This window comes from Rhipicephalus microplus, chromosome 1, assembly GCF_043290135.1.
Source record: "Rhipicephalus microplus isolate Deutch F79 chromosome 1, USDA_Rmic, whole genome shotgun sequence".
NCBI classification, from domain to species: domain Eukaryota; kingdom Metazoa; phylum Arthropoda; class Arachnida; order Ixodida; family Ixodidae; genus Rhipicephalus; species Rhipicephalus microplus.
In genome coordinates this window covers 101,234,787-101,254,829 of record NC_134700.1, presented here as the reverse complement: position 1 = coordinate 101,254,829, position 20,043 = coordinate 101,234,787, and the positions used below count along the sequence as shown (strand labels likewise).

The 20,043-nt window shown below is 46.4% G+C and overlaps 2 protein-coding genes across 5 annotated transcripts in view; both read right to left on the bottom strand.

The window, feature by feature from the left end:
* Positions 1–3,364: 3,364 nt before the first annotated feature.
* Positions 3,365–4,613, bottom strand: LOC142796238 (uncharacterized). Its single transcript, XM_075886438.1, has 2 exons — positions 4,314–4,613; positions 3,365–3,968 (listed from the first exon to the last, which is right to left on the bottom strand). The coding sequence occupies exons 1-2, from the start codon at positions 4,504–4,506 to the stop codon at positions 3,508–3,510; spliced, it is 654 nt and encodes a 217-aa protein (XP_075742553.1). The 5' UTR covers positions 4,507–4,613; the 3' UTR covers positions 3,365–3,507.
* Positions 4,614–7,499: 2,886 nt separating this feature from the next.
* LOC119178459 (tubulin monoglutamylase TTLL4) overlaps positions 7,500–20,043 on the bottom strand; it is a 116,700-nt gene continuing 104,156 nt past the window's right edge. For 3 of the 4 annotated variants that reach the window (XM_037429665.2, XM_037429666.2, XM_075886417.1), the window contains one exon: positions 7,500–7,807. In XM_037429665.2, the coding sequence (XP_037285562.2) occupies positions 7,738–7,807 (70 nt within the window). In that variant the 3' untranslated portion in view covers positions 7,500–7,737. Of the gene's footprint in view, positions 7,808–15,420; positions 15,528–20,043 lie in introns of all 4 variants that reach the window. The other variant, XR_005110709.2, reaches the window with a different exon arrangement.

The following is a 20,043-nucleotide window of genomic DNA, read 5'->3' as shown; positions in this document are numbered from 1 at the left end:
GCGGCCAGCCCAGCAGTCAGGGTAGCTACTCCTGAGGTCCAGGGTCAGGGCCCCGGCTCACGAGGACCACGCCCGGTAGGCCTCGCCCACGAACCTGCTCCCGGCCACTGCACCCAGGCAGGAGCCGTTCAGCAGGCCCCATCCTTGCACCTTGTACAGGCGGGCGGACTCGACCCCGAACGAACACGCTGGAGCGCGACCTGGCCGACACGTACGGGTCCCACGTCCGGCTCAGGAACGCTGCCAGGAACTCGTCCTCTCGAGCGGCGCACCGCTTCCTCTGCCTTCGTGGCCTCCACCCTCGAGCTCTTTTTCGCACGTTTCTCGGTACGGCTCGGCACCGCTCGCGATCCTCGATTCAGCCAGCAACTCCCCTGGTACCTGGATCCTCGGCCACCCTGGACCTCGCCCGGCTCCGTGGTCCTCCGTGCACACGCCCACGTCTCGCCCGGCAGAACGTCTCGCTCGTCCCTTGCCGATGTGCGACACTCTGGTGACACCGGCGCTTGATGGCATGGGTGCGACTACTGAGCAGTCAACCCGCATCGGAGACGCGATGCTCCATGCTGGGAATGGCCAGCCCGTCCAGCGAAGAGCGTGCGCCGAGACGCAATGCTCGACGCAACCGTAACCATTAGCCAGGCCACGTTCATCGCTGTGTTGAACGGCTGACCGCGGAGACGCCTCGCCGAGATCCGCGATGCCCTCGGCAAGAAAGAGAACAGCAGGCCAGGCCGCGCCCCGAGATGCAGTACTCGTGCCGGCAATGCCGCCCCAGCTGGTGGTTGGACGGCAGCAGCGTGGACGGCCGCGTTCCCTGGCCGGAACCTGGATCGCTTGCGTCCGACGCTTCGGCCCGCTGTCTCCCGTCTGCCGCTGCTTCGGCTCGTCCATGGCTCGTCCCCAGCCACAAAGCCCACTGCCACGTGATGGTCGCCCGTGGCCCAATCGTGGCCCGCCACCTCTATGGGCCACCACAGGTCATCAGCTGATTCGCTGACACTCACGCGCACATTACACGCGCCTTGCCCCGCACTTCCGTCGTTGTCGTTTTCTTCGCTCATCACATCGGGCTACTTCGAGCTTCCTGCCCTTATGAGAGGCCTCCCAAATAATTATTGGAACCACGTTTTCGCATTTTCATGCTCGAAATAGGTCCTTATTCCTGTGTTTTAGGTGAAGTAAACAAAGATAGCGCTTGGTCTGTTCACTTGGGTCTCGTCTTTGTGCGCGTCTGTGGGCCCCAACTCTGACTCCTCTAGATAAGGTATATTTTATGTGTGTCTAAAAGTACGCGGATGTAAGAGCTAGGTAGTGCTCATTAAACGTAAACCTAAGGTCCCTTCATGTATACGTACTCGTGTGATCCGGGTAAGCACTGGGAGCTTGCGTTCATTCACCTTACTTCTCAGTCGATGTCAGACCGGCTAATTCAAATGTCTCCACTCCATTTTCTCGCAGCGTAAGATGCAGGATAGAACCAAGGTAGCAGGACAGAGGGTTCTGCTTCTTCTATATAACATTTGTTAACAAATGACTTGACACGTCAACGCCGAAAAGTAATCAAAATGTGCTTAGGTTACAACAACTTAGAAAACAAGGCTTGGATAACAGAGTACAATCCAATTACGCACACAAAGTAAAGCATAAAGGCACTGATTTTGAGATGGCTCCTAAAGCTGCTAGACATATTTGGTCATTAATGAATCGATATAATTTCTGCAAGAAGGTGTGTCTATTTTGTGGATGATCAGCGAATAAAAAGGCTTAAGGAAAGCCTTAGTGTGACACGGTTCCAGACGAGCCTTATAACGATTGTCGACTCGAGGCGATACGTATTGTGGTTGAAACATTATCGTTCCTTGGGTAGTGGTAAAGGCTGGTAAGATTTGTGAAAAAAAAAAAAGGTTGCGATCCTACGACGAGATGAAAGTAGTGTAAGAGAAACATGTATTTTCACAGCAGATACATTGCAGTTCCTTGGTCATAGACGTACGCATGGAGGGAGTAGAAAACGGGCCGCATCTCCCTTGTCACCGAGAAAGGAGGAGGGGGCAAGTCTGCCTTATACATTGACCTAATAAGGAGGGGGGTCCTACAAAAAATCATCGCTTCCCCCCCCTCTTGAAGGAAAACCCTGCTCATGCCTATGCGTATAGGCAAGTAGTCATCATCATCATCATCAGCCTGACTACGTCCACTGCGTGACAAAGGCTTCTCCCATGTTTCGCCAGTCAACTCGGTCCTGTGCTTGCTGCTGCCAATTTATACCCGCAAACTTCTTAATCTCATCTGCCCACCTAACCTTCTCTCTCCCCCTAACCCGCTTGCCTTCTCTGGGAATCCAGTTAGTTACCCTTAATTACCAGCGGTTATCCTGTCTACGCGCTACATGCCCAGCCCATGTTTATTTCCTCTTCTAGATTTGAACTACGATATCCCTAACCCCCGTTTGTTTCCTAATCCACTCTGCTCTCTTCTTGTCTCTCAAGGTTACACCTACTATTTTTATTTCCATTGCTCGCTGCGTCATTTTCAATTTCAGCTGTACCCTCTTTGTAAGTCTCCATGTTTCTGCTCCATAGCAAAGTACCGGAAAAATGCAGCTGTTATATAACTTCCTCTTGAGGGATAGTGGCAATCTAAACCTGTCATGATTTGAGAGTGCTTGCGAAATGTGCTCCACCCCATTGTTATTCTTCTAGTTACTTCAATCTCGTAGTTCGGCTCTGCGGTTATTACCTGCCCTAAGTAGACATAGTATTTTACAACTTGAAGTACATTATTACCTTGTAGTAGAAGTACTATAGTAGTAATTGATAAATATGTTTGGTTTAACGTCCCAAAACCACCATATGAATATAAAAGACGCCGTTGTGGAGGGCTCTGGAAATTTCTACCATACGGGGTTCTTTAACGTGCACCTAAATCTGAGCACACGTGCCTACAGTATTTTCGCCTCCATCGAAAATTCAGCCGGGATCAAATCCTGTGACCTTTGCATCAGCAGCCGAGTACCTTAGCCACTAGACCACTGCGGCAGGGCGTAGTAGTAGTAGTAGTGGTAGCAGTAGTAGTAGAGTATGTCTCAGTAGTAGCAATCGCAGTAGTAGTAGTGGCAGTAGTAGTAATAGTAGTGGTGGTAGTAGTAGCAGTAGTGGTAGTAGTAGCAGTAGTAGTAGTAGTAGTCCTTACGCATCTTCATGAGGGAATGCGGAAATGCCCAAACAAGTTTTCTGCAATGATTCTCTCTATATCAAAGTTTACAAAACGCTTCATTTTTCCGTTTCCTTGAGTACACTCGCATCAGTTACGGTGCGGTTGGCGGAAAGCACCTTCTACAATAATTTAATGTTCCAGGAGCTAAAATGCGTGAAAGCCCGGGCAGGCAAAGTGCTAGTGCGCTTGTAATTTTATGGCACGCGCAGCATCGAGAATCGCGGGTCCAGTGCGACATCATCTTGTGTATACTGCTGGGTGAACAGTACTGCTACGGCGAACTTTACTTTAAACGTGGAGTCCCGCTTTCGTGATTACCGTACACGATGGCTTTACTCTGGCCGTGGAGGGCACAGCCGGTGGGTTAGGGCTAGCGTCCGCAGCGCCCGACGCGCTCGCAATCGTCGTCATCCTCGTGGTCGGCACGCTGCCACCATCCGCGTGTCGCACAGGGCCCTCCGGGAAGTGACCCCGTATGAGAGGTCGCGATGGGACGAACGACGGGTCCTCGCCCATGACGTCACTCAAGGCCAGCAGTTGCCCCAGCGCGACGATGACGGCGGCGACGGCGAGCACGAGCGACGCGGATCCGACCATTTTCGCTGCCATCTTGCAGTAGGCCAAAACCGGTGCGCCTGAAGCCTCTGCCTCATCGCACCTTGGAGACAAAACCTCACCGCCATCGCCACTACCCCGAGAGGACGGCAAGGCCGTAAACGTCGTGTCACTGGTAATCTTCAAGAAATTGCCTACAACAAGGACAAAAACAAACAGTGAGACCTACGCTGGTCTTCTTTGAAACACTGGTGTCTAAAGGTCAATCCATTATTCAGCCTTCTAATGATTTATAGTGGGGCGCTGCACCACTTAGAACTTTAGCTTGTTTTTTAAAGGCATGGAAGTAGATCGAAGAAACTCAAAGAAAACGTGTACAACTATAAGTGCACAATAACCATGAAGAAAAATACATTGACCTTTCACTCCGACAAATTGTTATTTGCCTAAGTGTCCTTTTGAGGCTGCTAGCGCAGTCACTTCCCCGACGTTTCTTTCCTTCTCATTTGCACGCGACGCGTCAAAACTAGCGACCGCACCTGAAGACACATTTGGAAGCTGTTCCGTTCGTGGCGGTAGCAACTTGGGCACCGGCAATGGATTCGGCGCCAGACTTGATCCTTCCTTCAACGAACTGGCACCAACTTCCCGGTGCGAGCAAATTGACGGCGAATACGTCGGTAGAAGCGGATATGTTGACTGAAAGCTCGCCGGGCCTCTTGTTGCGTTCATGTTGCAATGACTCCCTTGGTAGCTGCAACTTTGGCTAATTGTTGCTTGCTTACTCCTCAAATACCGACGCTTACCCACTACGAGGATGGCTGGAATACCGGTGGCTGGTAATGTAGGTGTACAGGTTATGGTGCCGTGCGATTAAACTTGTTCAGAACCTGAAGATCATGCAACGTTTAGGTTGACGCAGGCGGCTCCCACGTTGGGACAGTAAGGTTTCTTCTTACCGCTCTATTGTAAGCCTTCTGAACGGCCTGTACTCGATCTAAAGAAGGGCTACTGTGAAGGATTCATTCGAACAAGTGTACGAGTTGTCCTTATTACTAGGCACCGAACTAAAAATGAAGCGGAAGCTTACGTTGCGCGAAGTTAGTACATTGTTTCCACTATTGCGGGGCATCCGCCAGTATTGTTTTTCAACACTAAAATATTTTATTTTAGGGTTCACTGACGTATTTCCGTCGCGGATATGCGTCAGCAAATTACAGGGGACAAAGGATTACAGGGAAAAAAAATTGGCCCGAATCTGCATGTTACACTGCAAATATCGTCGAAAGACGATAGTCTTGCGTCTGGACAGAGTGAACAAAACGTTTATTTGATGTTCTGCGCAAGAAAATCGGTGAATGGTATTCTGGAGGCGCTGCGTTATGCCTAGTTCACACTGAAAGATCCGCTTTCTACAGCGACCGAAATTCGCCTGCCGCCGAAACGCAGCGTCGTTCGCACTAGACGCGCCCCGCGCAGCCGAATATGCCATCTACTACAGGGCGAACGCGGATGGATGCGCTGTCCCCCGGTTGTTGTCGCGGCTCGCAAACGCTACTACGATATCCAGTGGTGTATACTTCGACGATTCTCGTACGCAAGAAGCAAGAAACACAGGACTGCTTATTTTGCTGGCAAGTGGCTGTCTTGTAATGCACGAAGAGCAGAAAAACCACCGACGCCAGCGGCGTTGAGGGTTCGTTTTGCTCTGCAAGACCGCAACAAGCTCGGTCACGCCAACAGCAAGCTCGGTCACCTCTTCCACGAAATACGGACGCGAAGTAGGCACAGAGAAGGTTAAACTCCCGTTGGTTTCAACATTCACTTACGTGCACTGCAGCATAACAAGTGAGTAGGGTTTGGACGCCATTTTTCAAAATTCCTTGACTAGCGCTCCTATTGGTCCACGGAGACCGATTCGGCGGCAGACGCCGCAAAAATCGGTCCGAGAGCGATCGGCGCGGAGAGGGCCCTTTCGGCGGAACTCGCCGCCGCCGAACCGGATTCGGAGCACTTTCGGCAGCCGGAATGCTCAGTGTGAACGCGGCCTTAGAGTGCCTCGAGCGTGCAGCATAGGCCAGCGCCCACTTAGTGACTCTCTTGTGACTCTCATACCACATGCTCAGATTACGCTCTACCAGTGCGAATAGAATGGTCTTGTGGTGCAAGGCGAGTTTTCTGGGGAGCAAGGCGAGTTTTCTGGGGATGGACACGGTGTCCATCCACTTCAGCATTCAGTTCAGCTACTCGAGAGGCCCATGGTGTACCAGCACTCTCGACCACATCGACACACCAAACCCGTCAGCACATTGCCGGCGTGCAGAGAACCAAAGCGGATGAAATGTCGCACCACTTGAAATGTAGCTCCACAGCGGCGCACTGTGCCTTGTCGAGGAGCGCTAGTTCACCCCCAGATCTCCACTGGCGAGCGAAGCCTCCCACTACTCACTTCCAGCAATTTTGCTATTAGAGCTAATTTCTTCATTTGACTAGTTGCGGCAATTCTACATTATGTGGGTGAGAGTGGGCCTGCCACCGCACCACGGACAGCCATCGCTGTACATTCTGGGGCGAATGGCGTGGTTCAATGAAAAGTTGGGATATGTGTGTTTGTATACGGCACCAATAATGAGTCCCTACCGCATAGACCAGCCCTACCGCATAGACCAGGGTGTGGTGCACTGTACTTTTGTCGCTCAAGCAGTAAGTGCGTGCTCAAGGAACTCACGGTAAGAAAGGTCGGCCGCACTGTTGGTAAAAGCACGAGCTGCGCCGTCCGCTCTCTCATAGTCACCGAGTGTTGCATGACCCGCACACCAGATGATCGCGTGGTCCTCCATTAGGTCGGGTCCTAATGTGCGAATGGTGTTGTGTGGTAGTCTTTCAGTGAGGAAGAGTTTACATGTTACCATGGAATCTGTTAGAATAAGGCAGGGCTGTCCCACGATATCTCTATCTTTAATAGTTAACGCAACGGCTGAAGCTTCAGCGGTATTCAAGAATGCGGCTCGAGCGGTGCCACAAGTGAGAAGGCCTTGACACGCAGCCGCTCCAACTGCAAGGGACTACTTGTTCATACCGCATTGGGCGACATCTGTGTACACCGCCTCCAAATCACTCTCGAATTGTTGCTGTAACTTGAGAGCTCGAACATATCTATGACCTTTCAGATAGTGTGGGTTCACGTTTTGGGGGATAAAAGATACTATAATCCTGTCACATAGCTGTTTCGCCATGGTTATCTCATTCATTCTCCGCATACTGAGAACGAACTAGATAACCAACACAACTGTAATTATTGTGTATACTTCTAGACATTGAGTGGAGGTTCCAAGGGGTAGGCCGAGAGCCGCTTTGTGCGATTTTCGGATCAACGCATCTACGCTCGTAAAGATTCAGGGTATTTTGTTTCTATTCTTTCAGATACGATTTTCCCTTTCCATTGGTCCCTGGTTCTTTATTTAGTGATTCCAGTTTATCAGATTCCGCTCAGTTGTAGTGTAATTGGTTGCAAAATTTATTTACTTCTTCCTTTTTTAATATACACGATTCTAAAGCATGCGTGAGTCACTCCTTTAGCCATCCATTTCTTTTTATCTACACTTGTCCCTATTTATAAAGCAGATTTCATTCTGCGCCTCCCTTACTTCAAATACATGTCATGACACAACAATATGAGCAAGAGTAACAACAACTACAATAATAACGAAACATGAATTGTCAACTCAAGGAACTCGAATACAGTGCTTTATTTCCAAGGGCCGGGCTGGCAGAATGCATAAATACAGCAGGAAGTAAGGAAGGACTCCCATGGGAGTAGTTAAAACAACACAACGCGGAGGTTTCTCTCCTCTCCCGTGCCAGAGCAACGAGCCTGTACAAGACCTAACCTTGGAGATGAGCCAGACTGGTTCTGTGGCTCCCACAAATGGCAGCTGCCCCTGTTGAAGAAGGGCGCCGTGCTCAACCGCGATGTTGGCGCTCCTTTTGCAGCGAAAGAATGCTCACGTTGCGCGTCACCTTGCGACGGTGGCTGCAAATACCAGAAGACAGAATAGAAAGAAAGAAAAAATGAGTTCCAAATGGACATTAGGAAGCAAAAGCATTGGTACATCTAAGAGATGTCCACCATAAAAACGCTAAAGACAAAAAAATAATTTTTGTTGTACAAGCAATTGCCTTGATAATGATGATGATATGTGGGGTTTAACGTCCAAAAACCACCATATTATTACGACAGATGCTGTAGTGGAGGGCTCCAGGTTCTTTAACGTGCACCAAAATCTGAGCACACAGGCGGTACAGCATTTTTGCCTCCATCGAAAATGCAGCCACCGAAGCCAAGATTCGGCGAGAAATTGTCTCACCGCGAGACCAAAACCACTACTGTTTGCCGTAAAATGAAGCCTGCTTGTGTGGAGAAGGTGTAAAAAGAATATACGGGTGCCAAATCGTCTGCAACCTGCAGCTTGTATTTACGCAGTTGGTTATGACGGCGCCTGCTGCTAAAGACTACATAAATCTCGAGAGTAAAAGGAAGAAAGAAAGCACACACTGTTACTTTGAGAATTAACGCCGCAACATTCCGGGTGAATGAAGCCAAAACAAACACACAGAACATCGCAATTCGTGACGCTACACTGTGACATGCCGTGTTAAATGTTTCGGTGCAAAAGTTGTAAAATCGAACTTTGACTTCCATTTTCTTTGCTTTAGTGATGCTCAGAAAACAATACGCGGACAAAAAGCAGCAAAAATAGGTGGCGACATGTAAAATTTTGCCCCACGGTGACACGGACTTTTCACAGCATCTAGTTAAGGCTAGCTACTTGTTGATTTAATAAAATAGGAGTGTAGTTGACAGCAAAAAGTAAAGTTCCTTTCGAGAGACAGAGTCAGGACGCGAGCCGTATGTTCCTGTGTGGAAGGCACCATAGTTTAACTGGAGGGGGGACTGGCACTGCGATCATTGAACAACCGTGGGAATGATGAGAGTACATGAATTTGCCTAGACTTTATACTTGCGGGCGGCGAATCACACTTGTGGCTTTGTTTATTGCTGTGTTTCGGTTTTGTTTCGAAGGAAAGACAACCCTTTTGAACTTCGTGATCCTATTTGAAATGGTAAGGCTAAAAGATAAAAGCAGTGAATAGCAACTGCTGAACATTTGTCAACTGTTGTTTCGTGAAAAGGCAGCTTCAAGCCTGGCGAAGCTAGAAGGAACGTAAAGTACGAAGACTAGGCAAATTCGTGTACTACCGATAATTCCCCTGCTCACTGAAGCGCCATGCATTGCAGCTCCCATAGACACTAGCGCCAGAGTTCCCTCTAGTATGTATATAGAAAACTACGGGAGGCACTGTATACAGAGCAGCAGTCACTCTCGGAGCAGCAGAAGTTGCTCTGGCGAAATTGGACCTCTGCATAAAACATTTCCTTCAGACACCCCTTAGTCACTTACTTGCTTAGTTCTTGTGTTAATGGAGGACGACGAATCGGTACAGCACGCGGCTGCGACCCCAGTTCGACCCTGCTTCTGTTACTCGATAGCAGAAGCTCCAAATGGGAAGCTCAAGTCCACGCATGTTATGGCTACGTGACTCATTTCAAGTAAACTAATACCACAGATGAGGCTGATAATTGTCACCGCCACTAAACCCAGCACATACTACAATGTGGTCTTGTTTCTTTTCAGGTGTGACAGGCGTTTGACCTGCTGCCGACACTTGCACGAACTGACATTGCCAGTGTTACCGGTAACACATCACTTACGCACTTGTTAATATTTCAGAACTGTAATGAGTAACGTACTTACAATACCATTTTCAGCGATGTGGGGTATGACATGACTCGTTACTTTTCTTTCCAATGATTCCAAAAATTTCACACAAAATTCCTTCATCTCGTTCTAGTACTCCCCATTTTATTCCATCATCACGTCAGACGTTGACACCAAGCGGCCACGCGCAGTGTTCTTTGTTGCAAGGGGGAAAATATACCGGGGAACAAACTGCCGAAATTTCTTAACTAGATGTGCTAGTTTTGGTAAGCTTGCTGCCGAGGTTCAAGTTGTCATTTACTGTTAGTGAATCGAAGTGAAATGCGGCACTCCGAGCCGTAAAAAGCGAGCTGTCAACTTTCGATTGACTCACGGGCATCGGGAATCAGGGTACAGAGACCTGGCTGAGACGCAGCATAATCAAGGATGACTTCTTTGGAAATGCATTCTCAAGGACACCTCGCCAACTGTAGATGAGCGACTGTCTCGGTACTTCTGGTGCCTCATGACCCCACACTGTACGTGCTCAAGGCAAACTTTTCGTGCGTTCATGAGCTCTTTCTGAAAGTGAATGCAGGTACCACAAAGCCTCTCTGTCGTTCACTTATTCAGTGTAGGTGAGTAAGTATTTACGAATAAGCAAAGCGAACTGTCCCGTGACAGCTTTAAATTGCAACTGTTCCTTACATGCAGAATGTTGCAGTCACATTAAGGAACCTGTTCGTACAATACTTTGCAACAATTTGTACACTTTGTTTCCATTCCAAAATTGGTATTGCGTCTTGCTATCCCCAACTGCGATTAGCTTTCAGGCTACTGAAATCCTGAGCGAGCAAGGCTGATCCCAAACAGCTTTAGATATACACTCTCAACTTCTGTGGTAAATATGCAAATAAATTGATGAAAAAAATTGTGTGCAAATACTTTTTCCCAGATTTATGCCATCAGGCATTTTTTATTGCTACAAAATAGAGCATAATTTTGTTAGCAGAAGAACGCAGTTAAGATTACTGCAAGTTTGTTCAGTGATGTTTTCTTTGCAGAGAGCGTTGACGGTGACATTGACAAATTCACTTTTATTGTTCCACTGAGAAAAATCGTCTTACCATGTGCCGCAGAGTTAAAAGCCTTCAAATATAACAGGACAAATAAATTTAGCAACCATAAATAGTACTGCAAAGAAACGGCACATTAATACAAATTATTCTTATTGGATCAGAACTTTGACCTTCATAAAATTCTTATTGTGTGTTCCGGCAGCGATGATTCAATGATTTAAAATTTCGGATTAGGGAGTAACGGCAGAAATAACATCCATTACTTTTTTATAGGGGTAATGCACGAAGTTAATGTGTTCGTTATTAGCATAATGAGTAACATAATTAGTTAGTTTTTTTTTCTATAGCAAATGCATCACATGGTCATTTCAAGATGGAAGACACACACAGACGATTTGAAAACATAACAAACGTCTTATAGTATACTATTCTCGCTGGAAGTGCGACACGGACATTGTAACACACTCTGCGGCCTCTGCAAATGAGAAATGATGCTGGAACGTATACCATGACTCGTGCAGGAAGAACTGACGTTTTATTTAGAAGTGCGGATCAGATTTAGAAGACCCTTGTCTGTGCATACACCACTGTAGTTGGTAAGCTTTATTTCGCGGTGCCACAAGCTCAGCTGAAAGACAAATATTAGCTGGTTTGGTGACTACACTATTCACCGTCATGGCTACAGGACAATATTATTTTCGGCATATAAAATTACTTGGGCTAGATTAATATTTGTGTAATATCTGCCGAATATGCAAGGAAAAAAGAAACAGCTTCTGTAAGAAAGTGCGACAAACGGAGATTTTCGTGCACTGTGCCGCTGAGCGACACAAATGGCTGCATAGGAGAAAAGTCTCACTTTTTTATTCGGATATTCCTTAAAATTAGTGGCGCGTTAGTGGTAAGGCCCACCAAAGTAAACTTACTGACTTTTGAAAATAATGTGTTTTTTTGTAAATCTCATGTCATCTCTGCACCATTGTCGTGCCAACGAAATTCCTGCTAGAGCGAAATTTCGTGCTTTCCCCACCAATTTCCTTTTTGCGGGTTTCAACTGTACAAGTATGACTGATGTACTGGTCCGTACAGAACATTCAGCATGCCAACTTCTCTACACAAGCACTGACTGATATACTGATCCACAGAGAACATTTAGCATGCCAACTCCTCTACAGAGGTACTGAGTGATGTACCGGTCTGCAGGGAACACTCAGCATGTACACTCCTCTGACTGCCAAAGTATTACTGAGGGTTTACTAAGCACTAGTCGAGTGCGTACAATTGTACTATGCAGTACAATTGCTAATTAGACCTAGTTCAGCTAGTTCCCATGTGATGCGCATTACGAGTGCTGCCCATTTCAGTAACACTTATTAATGGCTTATGTTACATCTTATTACAAATGCTAAGATCTGAATCCGATTGGTCGCATGAGTTATGTCGCAAAACATGGCACGTCCCAGATGCAGGGGCATCTGAAAAGTCTGTGCGATAGCACCAGTCTGAACTATCGCAATGCATGCATGTCTGAACATACACAACGAATAGATTACACATAACACACAGAGCATTCAAATTTATATGTTAAAACAGTTAGTTCACTACACAGGCTAAATAATTTGTATAAAAATTTCAAGCTTTTTCAGTGAACCTTTGAGTTATCAACAGCGCTTCAATGCATTGAAGTATTTTTCCTGCGTAGATTTGAATCTCTGCACTGTAATTACTATTAAATGAGCGAGAAATAGAAAGTGAAAAAAATGTCTGGTAATACTGAGAATCAATGATAATTATACAGGGCCCTAGTTTTAGTTGTAGTACTGAAAGTGATCCTAGTTTCAATTATCTAGTTGAGCACTGGCAGTATAAGTTTAAAAAACCTTTTTTCCAGAAAAGTTTCTTATGCAGAACAATGATTATTGCCTTTTTTTCTAAGGGAACACGAAAGGTACAAGAGGGTAGCACTGCATTGATCTTAACAGCATGAATATGAGAGCATATTTACATTGTTTCCTAGAAGTAAAGCAGCTCCCACAGTCAGTTATTGAATCCATATTTTCGTCTATGCAGTTACCGCACAAAGTCACTTACAGAGCATTGCATTTCTGTTCTTAAAATACTCTAAAAACATTCTGCACTTAACTATACACTGTTCTATCAATCGATATGTGGTGTATAACGCCCCAAAACCGCCAAATGATTATGAGAGACGCCGTAGTGGAGGGCTTCGGAAATTTCGACCACCTGTGGTTCTTTAACATGCACCCAAATCTGAGTACACGGGCCTATAACATTTCCGCCTCCACCGGAAATGCAGGCGCCGCAACCGGGATTCGATCCCGCGACCTACGAGTCAGCAGCCGAGTACCTTAGCCACTAGACCACCACAGCGGGACAATACAGTATTCTAACTCGGCTTTAACAGAAAGCTGATAGCAGTTTTATGACCTCTATCATTCAATGCAATCCTTGGCATACATTTCATCGCCCAGCTCTTATTATTAATTTTCAGGGCTTTACATCCCAAAACCATGGTATAATTATGAGGGAAGCCAAAGCGGAGGGCTCAAACTTTTGACCACCTGGGGCTCTTTAAAATGTGCACCTAAATAAATCCAAGTACATGATGTGCACCTAAATCCAAGTACACGAACTTCTAGTATTTCACTTCCATCAAAATGCAACTGCCATGGCTGGAATTCGATGCCGCAACATTCAAGTCAGTCACTCAGTTCATCAGAATTTTCGTCTATAAAAATACATCTGCTGCAAAAGCGAAAAGCGCTTGTGGAAGAGATGACATCAGTCAAATTGCCAACACTTGATTGGCATTAATTGGCCTACAAGTTGCTAGGACTAGCAGAGAGCGTGTATTGCCGTCGGCTCGCACACCAAAAATTGCGTCAGCAGCGTACATGGCACCATAATCGGGACACATATGCCAGTGCTGTTTTGTTAGTCAAATGACCTTTTGTCGGTGGTTGTAACTTCGGTGGCCTCGAGATGAAGCTCCACATATTTTTACGTGTAAAGATTACGAAAGCGGGTGACAGACACAAATAAACCAGAGTCTCCGGCGCAGTTTCAACAATTTATGCAGATTCCATCAGGATGATGCAGTAAATCCTATTTCACACACTTTGGCACATTTATGCAGGAGTCGAATCACAGCTGTCGTTTATATTACTCTGCACCAATTATTCGTTTAGTTACCACGTATGACATGAAGCCAACAGCCGGGTGCGTAAGAATAGTATGAACTAATGGCAGCTAGTCACATACTGGAAAAAATCTGTTCAAGCGTGGATCGCTTCCGCTATGAAGTACCCAGGAAAACATGGTGTAGGCTTTCTTAAAGGAACTGCCTACCGCTCGAAAAAATTTTTCTGATTGTGGCGCAAATAAAAAGGTTGTTCACCACATCCGCAGCAACAAGCATGCTTTTGGGCCAGAAACAAGGAATTATAATTTTTGCTTGATGTTGAAAGTTGATAAAAAGTGACCACTAGCGTCACCCAACAGCGAATGTGGTCAATCATAACAATCTATTGGTAGGACAAGAAATCCTCGCAGGTAAACTTATTTCGCTTAAAAACAAACACTTTTAACTTGAAGTTGTATTTTATGCACTTGAGGCAGCTTTAGGTTGCACCAGAGACCAATTTACACTTTCTGTTTCCTCATGTGCTCAAATAGGCGCCCGGTAGCGCTGCCAGCAGAGTGTTCGCTTGCGTGCATGCCTGCCTGCAAACGGCGGAAAAACACGACCACGGCATTCGCCGGCGCTCATGAGAACAACAAAAAAGTGTGTGTGCCTAAAACGACCACTAAGATATTTGTTTTATTTATAACCAAACTTGACGAAGCCTGCAAAAACCACATGCGGTCTCAGTTTTCGACTTTAACACGCACTGACCAGTGTTGTGGGAATTCGTCCCACCGATGGAAGGAGACATGGACAGAAAAATTCTGTTTTAAACATTTCTGCGCAATTTCCAGAGAAACCGCTGCAAGGTTAGACACTTCACATGGTACGCTTTTTATTGCGACACAAAACAGGAGAGCAACAAAGGGTGGTAGACAGTCCTTTTAATATAAATGCGCATAGTAGACAAGCCCGAGCTCGTCCAACTAGGACCGCGTCTCCCCTTGAACTGTGAAAGCTGTCGCGATATCTTGTGAAAATATGCAGCGCAGAGAGGCGCACTTATGAATTATGAAAAGGGTCTACTGCGTTTTAAAACAAAATTTAACTACTAATTTGTCTCAGTTGCCATAATCGGACAAAATGGCATTTTCAAATCAACCATTCAAGGCAAGGCCCTTCCTTGCAGCCTCGAGTGACTGCTTTGCGCAGGTGCAAGCAAGTAGTGACAGAAAGTTCAGCAAGCAGTGAATTTGCAGCAGACAACTTTTTCCCTACTCAAATGAAATCCCTCTCACTCTCCCTGAAAATAAGCATGCAGAGGTATCATTGCACATAGTCAATGTTCCCCCAAAAGATTGCAGGCAGTGTAGTTTGAACAACACATGCATAAATGAGCCTTAGAAAGCCAGGCAGCTTAATACAGAATAGACAGGGAGTTTACTAAAAAAGGTGTCTTTCAAATATATATACATAACAAGAGAGAGAAAAGTGAAGCAAGGCAAATTTTACTTGAAAGTAGCTTATGCCATTCTCAAAATATCCTACAAGAAATTTGCATAAGCATGCTGCAAGTAAACTTAGTGACAGTGTCTCTTATTATTAAAGCTGCTCAAAGGACAGCTATAACTTTATTATCTTTGGCAGCATATTGCAGTATTACCTGCCGCATCCAGAATTTGCGTCTTGTGGACTCTCGCCACAGGCCAAAGCCACTGTTACCTTCTCGTGCGAGAAGCGTATAGTGTAAAATTACGCCAGTGCCACTTCCTGAAACACACAACCAAGTTGAGGAATTTAGAACAAGTGCTCGAGAAAGCACGTCGGTGCTACTTGTTTACACCACGTCTTGTATGCACAAGAAAGGCCACAGGCCTCCATTCTATGAGAGTCACAGTGCAAAATGCCAAGTGGCATCAACATGTCTCTGCAGCAACCCAGCACTTCACAAGTGTAGGTACTAGTGGTCCCCTAAAGGAAATAAACCCGCTACACTTATGGATGCCAATTAGCAATGCCTAGGACAACACCTATTAAATCGTGGACTATTTCTACTCTATTTACAAACCATAGAGCCTCATTTGTTATGACACTGTTCTGGGTGCTGCTAACTACGTTATGCCTCCTTTCAGTTGTCAACTTGTGCCTCTCTTGCAGCATATTGAAAGTAAATCATGCATTTCGGAATGCCCTTCTGTACAAGATGTGAAAAATACTTTCAAAACAGCATTACAGAAATAACAAAGTATAAACAAAAACAGATAGTGTGCAATCTCTACAGATGCTTACGATGACATACCGGAAACAGTAAGCTGCTATTTTACATTATCATAAATTATCAGCGACTGAATGGCATTTAACTACACAACATTTAGCTCCAAAACAGCCACCTAAATACTATGAGATTATGCAGTGATACTTCTAAATACTGTAAAAGCTCGTTAATTGAAACTTGAAGTTAATTTGAACTGATGCCCTGGTCCTGGCCATGGTGTAAGAAATACTTTAGGTGAACAAACAATGCGAAGGGAGCTCTTTTTGGGGAGAGCCGAATTGTGTGCTGCTTTTCTGCACGTCAACAGATGGCGCACCGACTGAGGACTGGGTGAGTTGCTGGCGATTTCGCAAATTCCCTTGCACATGGTGGTGGCTGTGTAATTTTAAGTGACCCCCGCCACCTAAGCCAAGGCAACCAGTCTTTTGACTGGTCCCCCGTTTTTCAGCGGATAAAGGCAAAGACCACTGCCACCATTTACCTTTCTCAAATATCATGCTATGTCATACCTGCCAAGTTCAAGGATTCTGAATACGGGAGATTTCGCAACGGCAGGAGGAGGGGGGGGGGGGGGAGAAGGGGAGAGAGTTGTCAGCACAAAAAAAACCAAGGAGAAACAAACAAATAAAGGTTGCGAAAAACAAGATGGGTTGGGGGTGTCTCAATCGTTCTCATAGTGGCTTGGAGTGGCCGAACACACGAGGATAGGGTTTCCCGGCCAATAAGGTGAGAGTCTCAAAGGATCAACACCAACTAACAAAATCTATTTCTGTCAAATCAACTCGGGTATGTCTTTCTGGGACACACGTGAACGAATGGGACGGCCCAGCTGGCTGCCGAAAAAGCGCGGGTCAAAGCTTTGCTCACTACTATATTCTTTTTGACAGGAACGCCAAAACGCGTCTGGCCCCTTTTTATTGCGATAGCAATTATGTGCACAGTGATTCACCGTATAAGTATACGTATCTATATATATATATATATATGAACACTCGAGAAAGAAAAAAAGCCGCCCATGCTCGGCGCCCAGCTTGTGATGCACCGACGCACGCTTATCTCTCATGCGTACCTTGCCCCGCAGATGGCAAGGTTAGATCTTGCGCGCCCGCTTAACCTTTAATGGGGAGAATCGTGTGCCTTCGGCTTTCACTGGAACGATTGCATTTGTTGCCGGGCCCACAAAGGTCACTTCAGTCACTGCACAGGCTCTGTTTGCGAAAAGTGCGCACTTTTCTTACACAGCGAGGTATAATTGGGACACTTGTTTGTTTGTACTCATCGGTATTTGTGATTAGGTATCGTGCATCTTTTTTGTTCAAGAGGCGCGTTATGTGTGGAGCGGTAAATGTTAGTTTGCTCTCGTTCTGTGTGTATCGCTTTCATGCTTTATTTGTGCGTGAGCAGCACGCTGCACGTTTCGATCCGTTTGCCGTTTTCAGCGTGTGCTGTCGCATTCATTGCTTCGCCCTAGCTGCGAGACTGACCTTTTTTTTAACGCATTTACTGCCTTTAATCGCGTGCCCTCGGAGTTCGCAGATCACTATCGCATCACCGCAACCGCAGTTTTGCGCCCGGCGGTTGCGGCAAACGGTGTAGTTCTTTTTACAATTCCCGTGTGTCTGACTACGCACCCGCATTCAAAACTAAGTCATTTTATGCCATCTAGAATCGCATCTGCCGCAGTTTTGTTCGCCGTTTGTGGAAAGCAGCATTGCTTTGACTGGTTGAGCGCACTTTTTCAAAGTTCTGTCAAATACGCCATCGCCATACATGATCGTGTCAAGAGTTACCGCGATCGCACACATACTTCCGAAGCTTCAAGTACGCTGCTCTCGACCTTCATTCGACGGTTTCCGTGCTAAATTTCATATCACCTGCGATTAGGAAATGTGTGCAGAACATTTGAATTTATAGGCCCAATGGACATAGAATTCGGCAGGGGAATTTCACGAATGCCTATCTGCCGCGGTTTCGCATCACTGAGATTCTACTGTAGGTTTAGATGACCGCCTCTTAAACTCATTTATATTAAAATGGGGTAGGTTCGAAAAGCCTGGAGCATATTGAGCTGCTTCTTTTGTCAATGCAGCCAGATCACGCACAAAAATTTCGATTTCTGGGAGATTTTCATGACAACTGTACAAACAGAAAAAAACAGTCGAAATCCAAGAGTCTCCCAACCAATCCGGGAGACTTGGCAGGTATGCTATGTTAGCCATGCAGAACATGCACACTTTTCACGTCCGTGCGCAATGCTGCTGCTTTGCATCCCATCAGGGTTCCCTTCGAGGAGATGGTCCATAATTTTTTTTTACAAATCAGTGCACGCGAACAAGTATGTCGTCAAAAAAGCGCTGTATGGTTTGGCTGGCACACAATAACCGAAGAAACCTGAAGAAAGAGAAATACATCCATGTCTGCAGTCATCACTTCATCACAGGTAATGGTATTTCTGGGTTATATCCAGGTTTAGCATGCTTACTGACGCAATCACGTCGCTTATCGAGAATAAAACCTAGATTCTCAGCTATGTTCAGGCGCCCTTTTTCTCTTGAATACCACTCCCATCTTGAGTTGTTATATGAGGTCTAACGATGAAACATATGTGAACGTGTCTTCTTTAAAGCATAGGACAACGGGCTAATTTAATGGATGGTGCAAACTTCGACTGGGCACCAAGCCTACTGCTGGGTCACGGCTGTTACGACCGGACACCACTGCCGCAGCATCTGCCCGTTTTCACTGCTCTAAAAAGCAACAGACGGACATGCTGGATGCAGTCATAGCGGGCATGCCGTCCATAGAATCTGAAAGATCACTTGAGCTGCCCACCATAGATGCAGAGCCGGAGCGTGATGAACCATCGGCAGTAGATCCTGTCAAAACTCATGTGTCTTGAGAAGAATTAAGTTTGACTGACCATAACGTGAAAGAGCGTCGTAACTAACCTCGCTTAGAAGGACGACACGCTGTGATGGAAGCTGCTTTGGTGCTATGCTGTTCACCCACTTGCTGGTGAAGTAGTTGTGGCCTTCCAGTGTTGTAGGCCTTCATTTGTTGCAGCGTGACATGACTTGTCGAAAGCACCAAATAGTTCACGATGTCGCCATGTGCCACGAAAGGCAACAGATCGAGGTTCAGTGCAGCATCCTTACCGATGCGCAGTTAATACAGGTCGATGCGATCGCACATTTCAATTTTTGCTCGATTACGCACACAAGTCGGTCCCACAAGCTCTTCGAAGCTCGACACACAAAGCATGTGCACGTTTTCTTTCGCCATATCGCTCGAATGAAGCTGACAAGCTCCGCCGCGGTGGCCAGCTGCACACGCAGCCTGGCACAATGTTGACAAACATGGCGATCGCTCACTCTGCTAGCCGAAAATGACGTCACATGCTACCCATGTATAGTGACAAAATGGACATAATTGGATGTCTCTGATACCTGTGTTCTGCGACCGGCTTCTAAACAGAAACTGACAACAGTTTTGAAATGCTGTATGGTTGCAGAGAGCAAAATCGTCTACTGGCTAGTTACATGCAACACTTCGCCTACTTGGCACATGCCGTGACTGCCGATCGGCTTGCTGTAGAATACGGCCACTTCACTTCAGACCATGCACAGATGCGGAGAATAGCCTGTTGGGTTAAAATGGCGATGACAAGCTTTCTGCAAGCGATGCGCATTCCACAATGTTCTAGCTGTCCTGGCAGCGGACAGAGGCACGTTTGGGCAGTCACTTAATAAAAGCATGCAGTACAGTTACTTGCTGTACAGTGCGCATGTTAGTATCAATACAGCAATGCTTCTCGATGCCCGCAGCCTGCAATGCAAAACACGGTCCCTCACAACGAGGGGGCCCCGCCGCGGTGGTCTAGTGGCTAAGGTACTCGGCTGCTGACCCGCAGGTCGCGTCCCGGCTGCGGCGGCTGCATTTCCGATGGAGGCGGAAATGTTGTAGGCTTGTGTGCTCAGATTTGGGTGCACGTTAAAGAACCCCAGGTGGTCG

Excerpts from the sequence above, each read along its gene's own strand:
- LOC142796238 (XM_075886438.1), bottom strand. The coding sequence starts at position 4,506 with ATGAACGCAACAAGAGGCCCGGCGAGCTTTCAGTCAACATATCCGCTT. Across the intron at positions 3,969-4,313 it reads GCTTCCAAATGTGTCTTCAG|GCAATTTCTTGAAGATTACC; the intron begins GTGCGGTCGCTA and ends TCCTTGTTGTAG.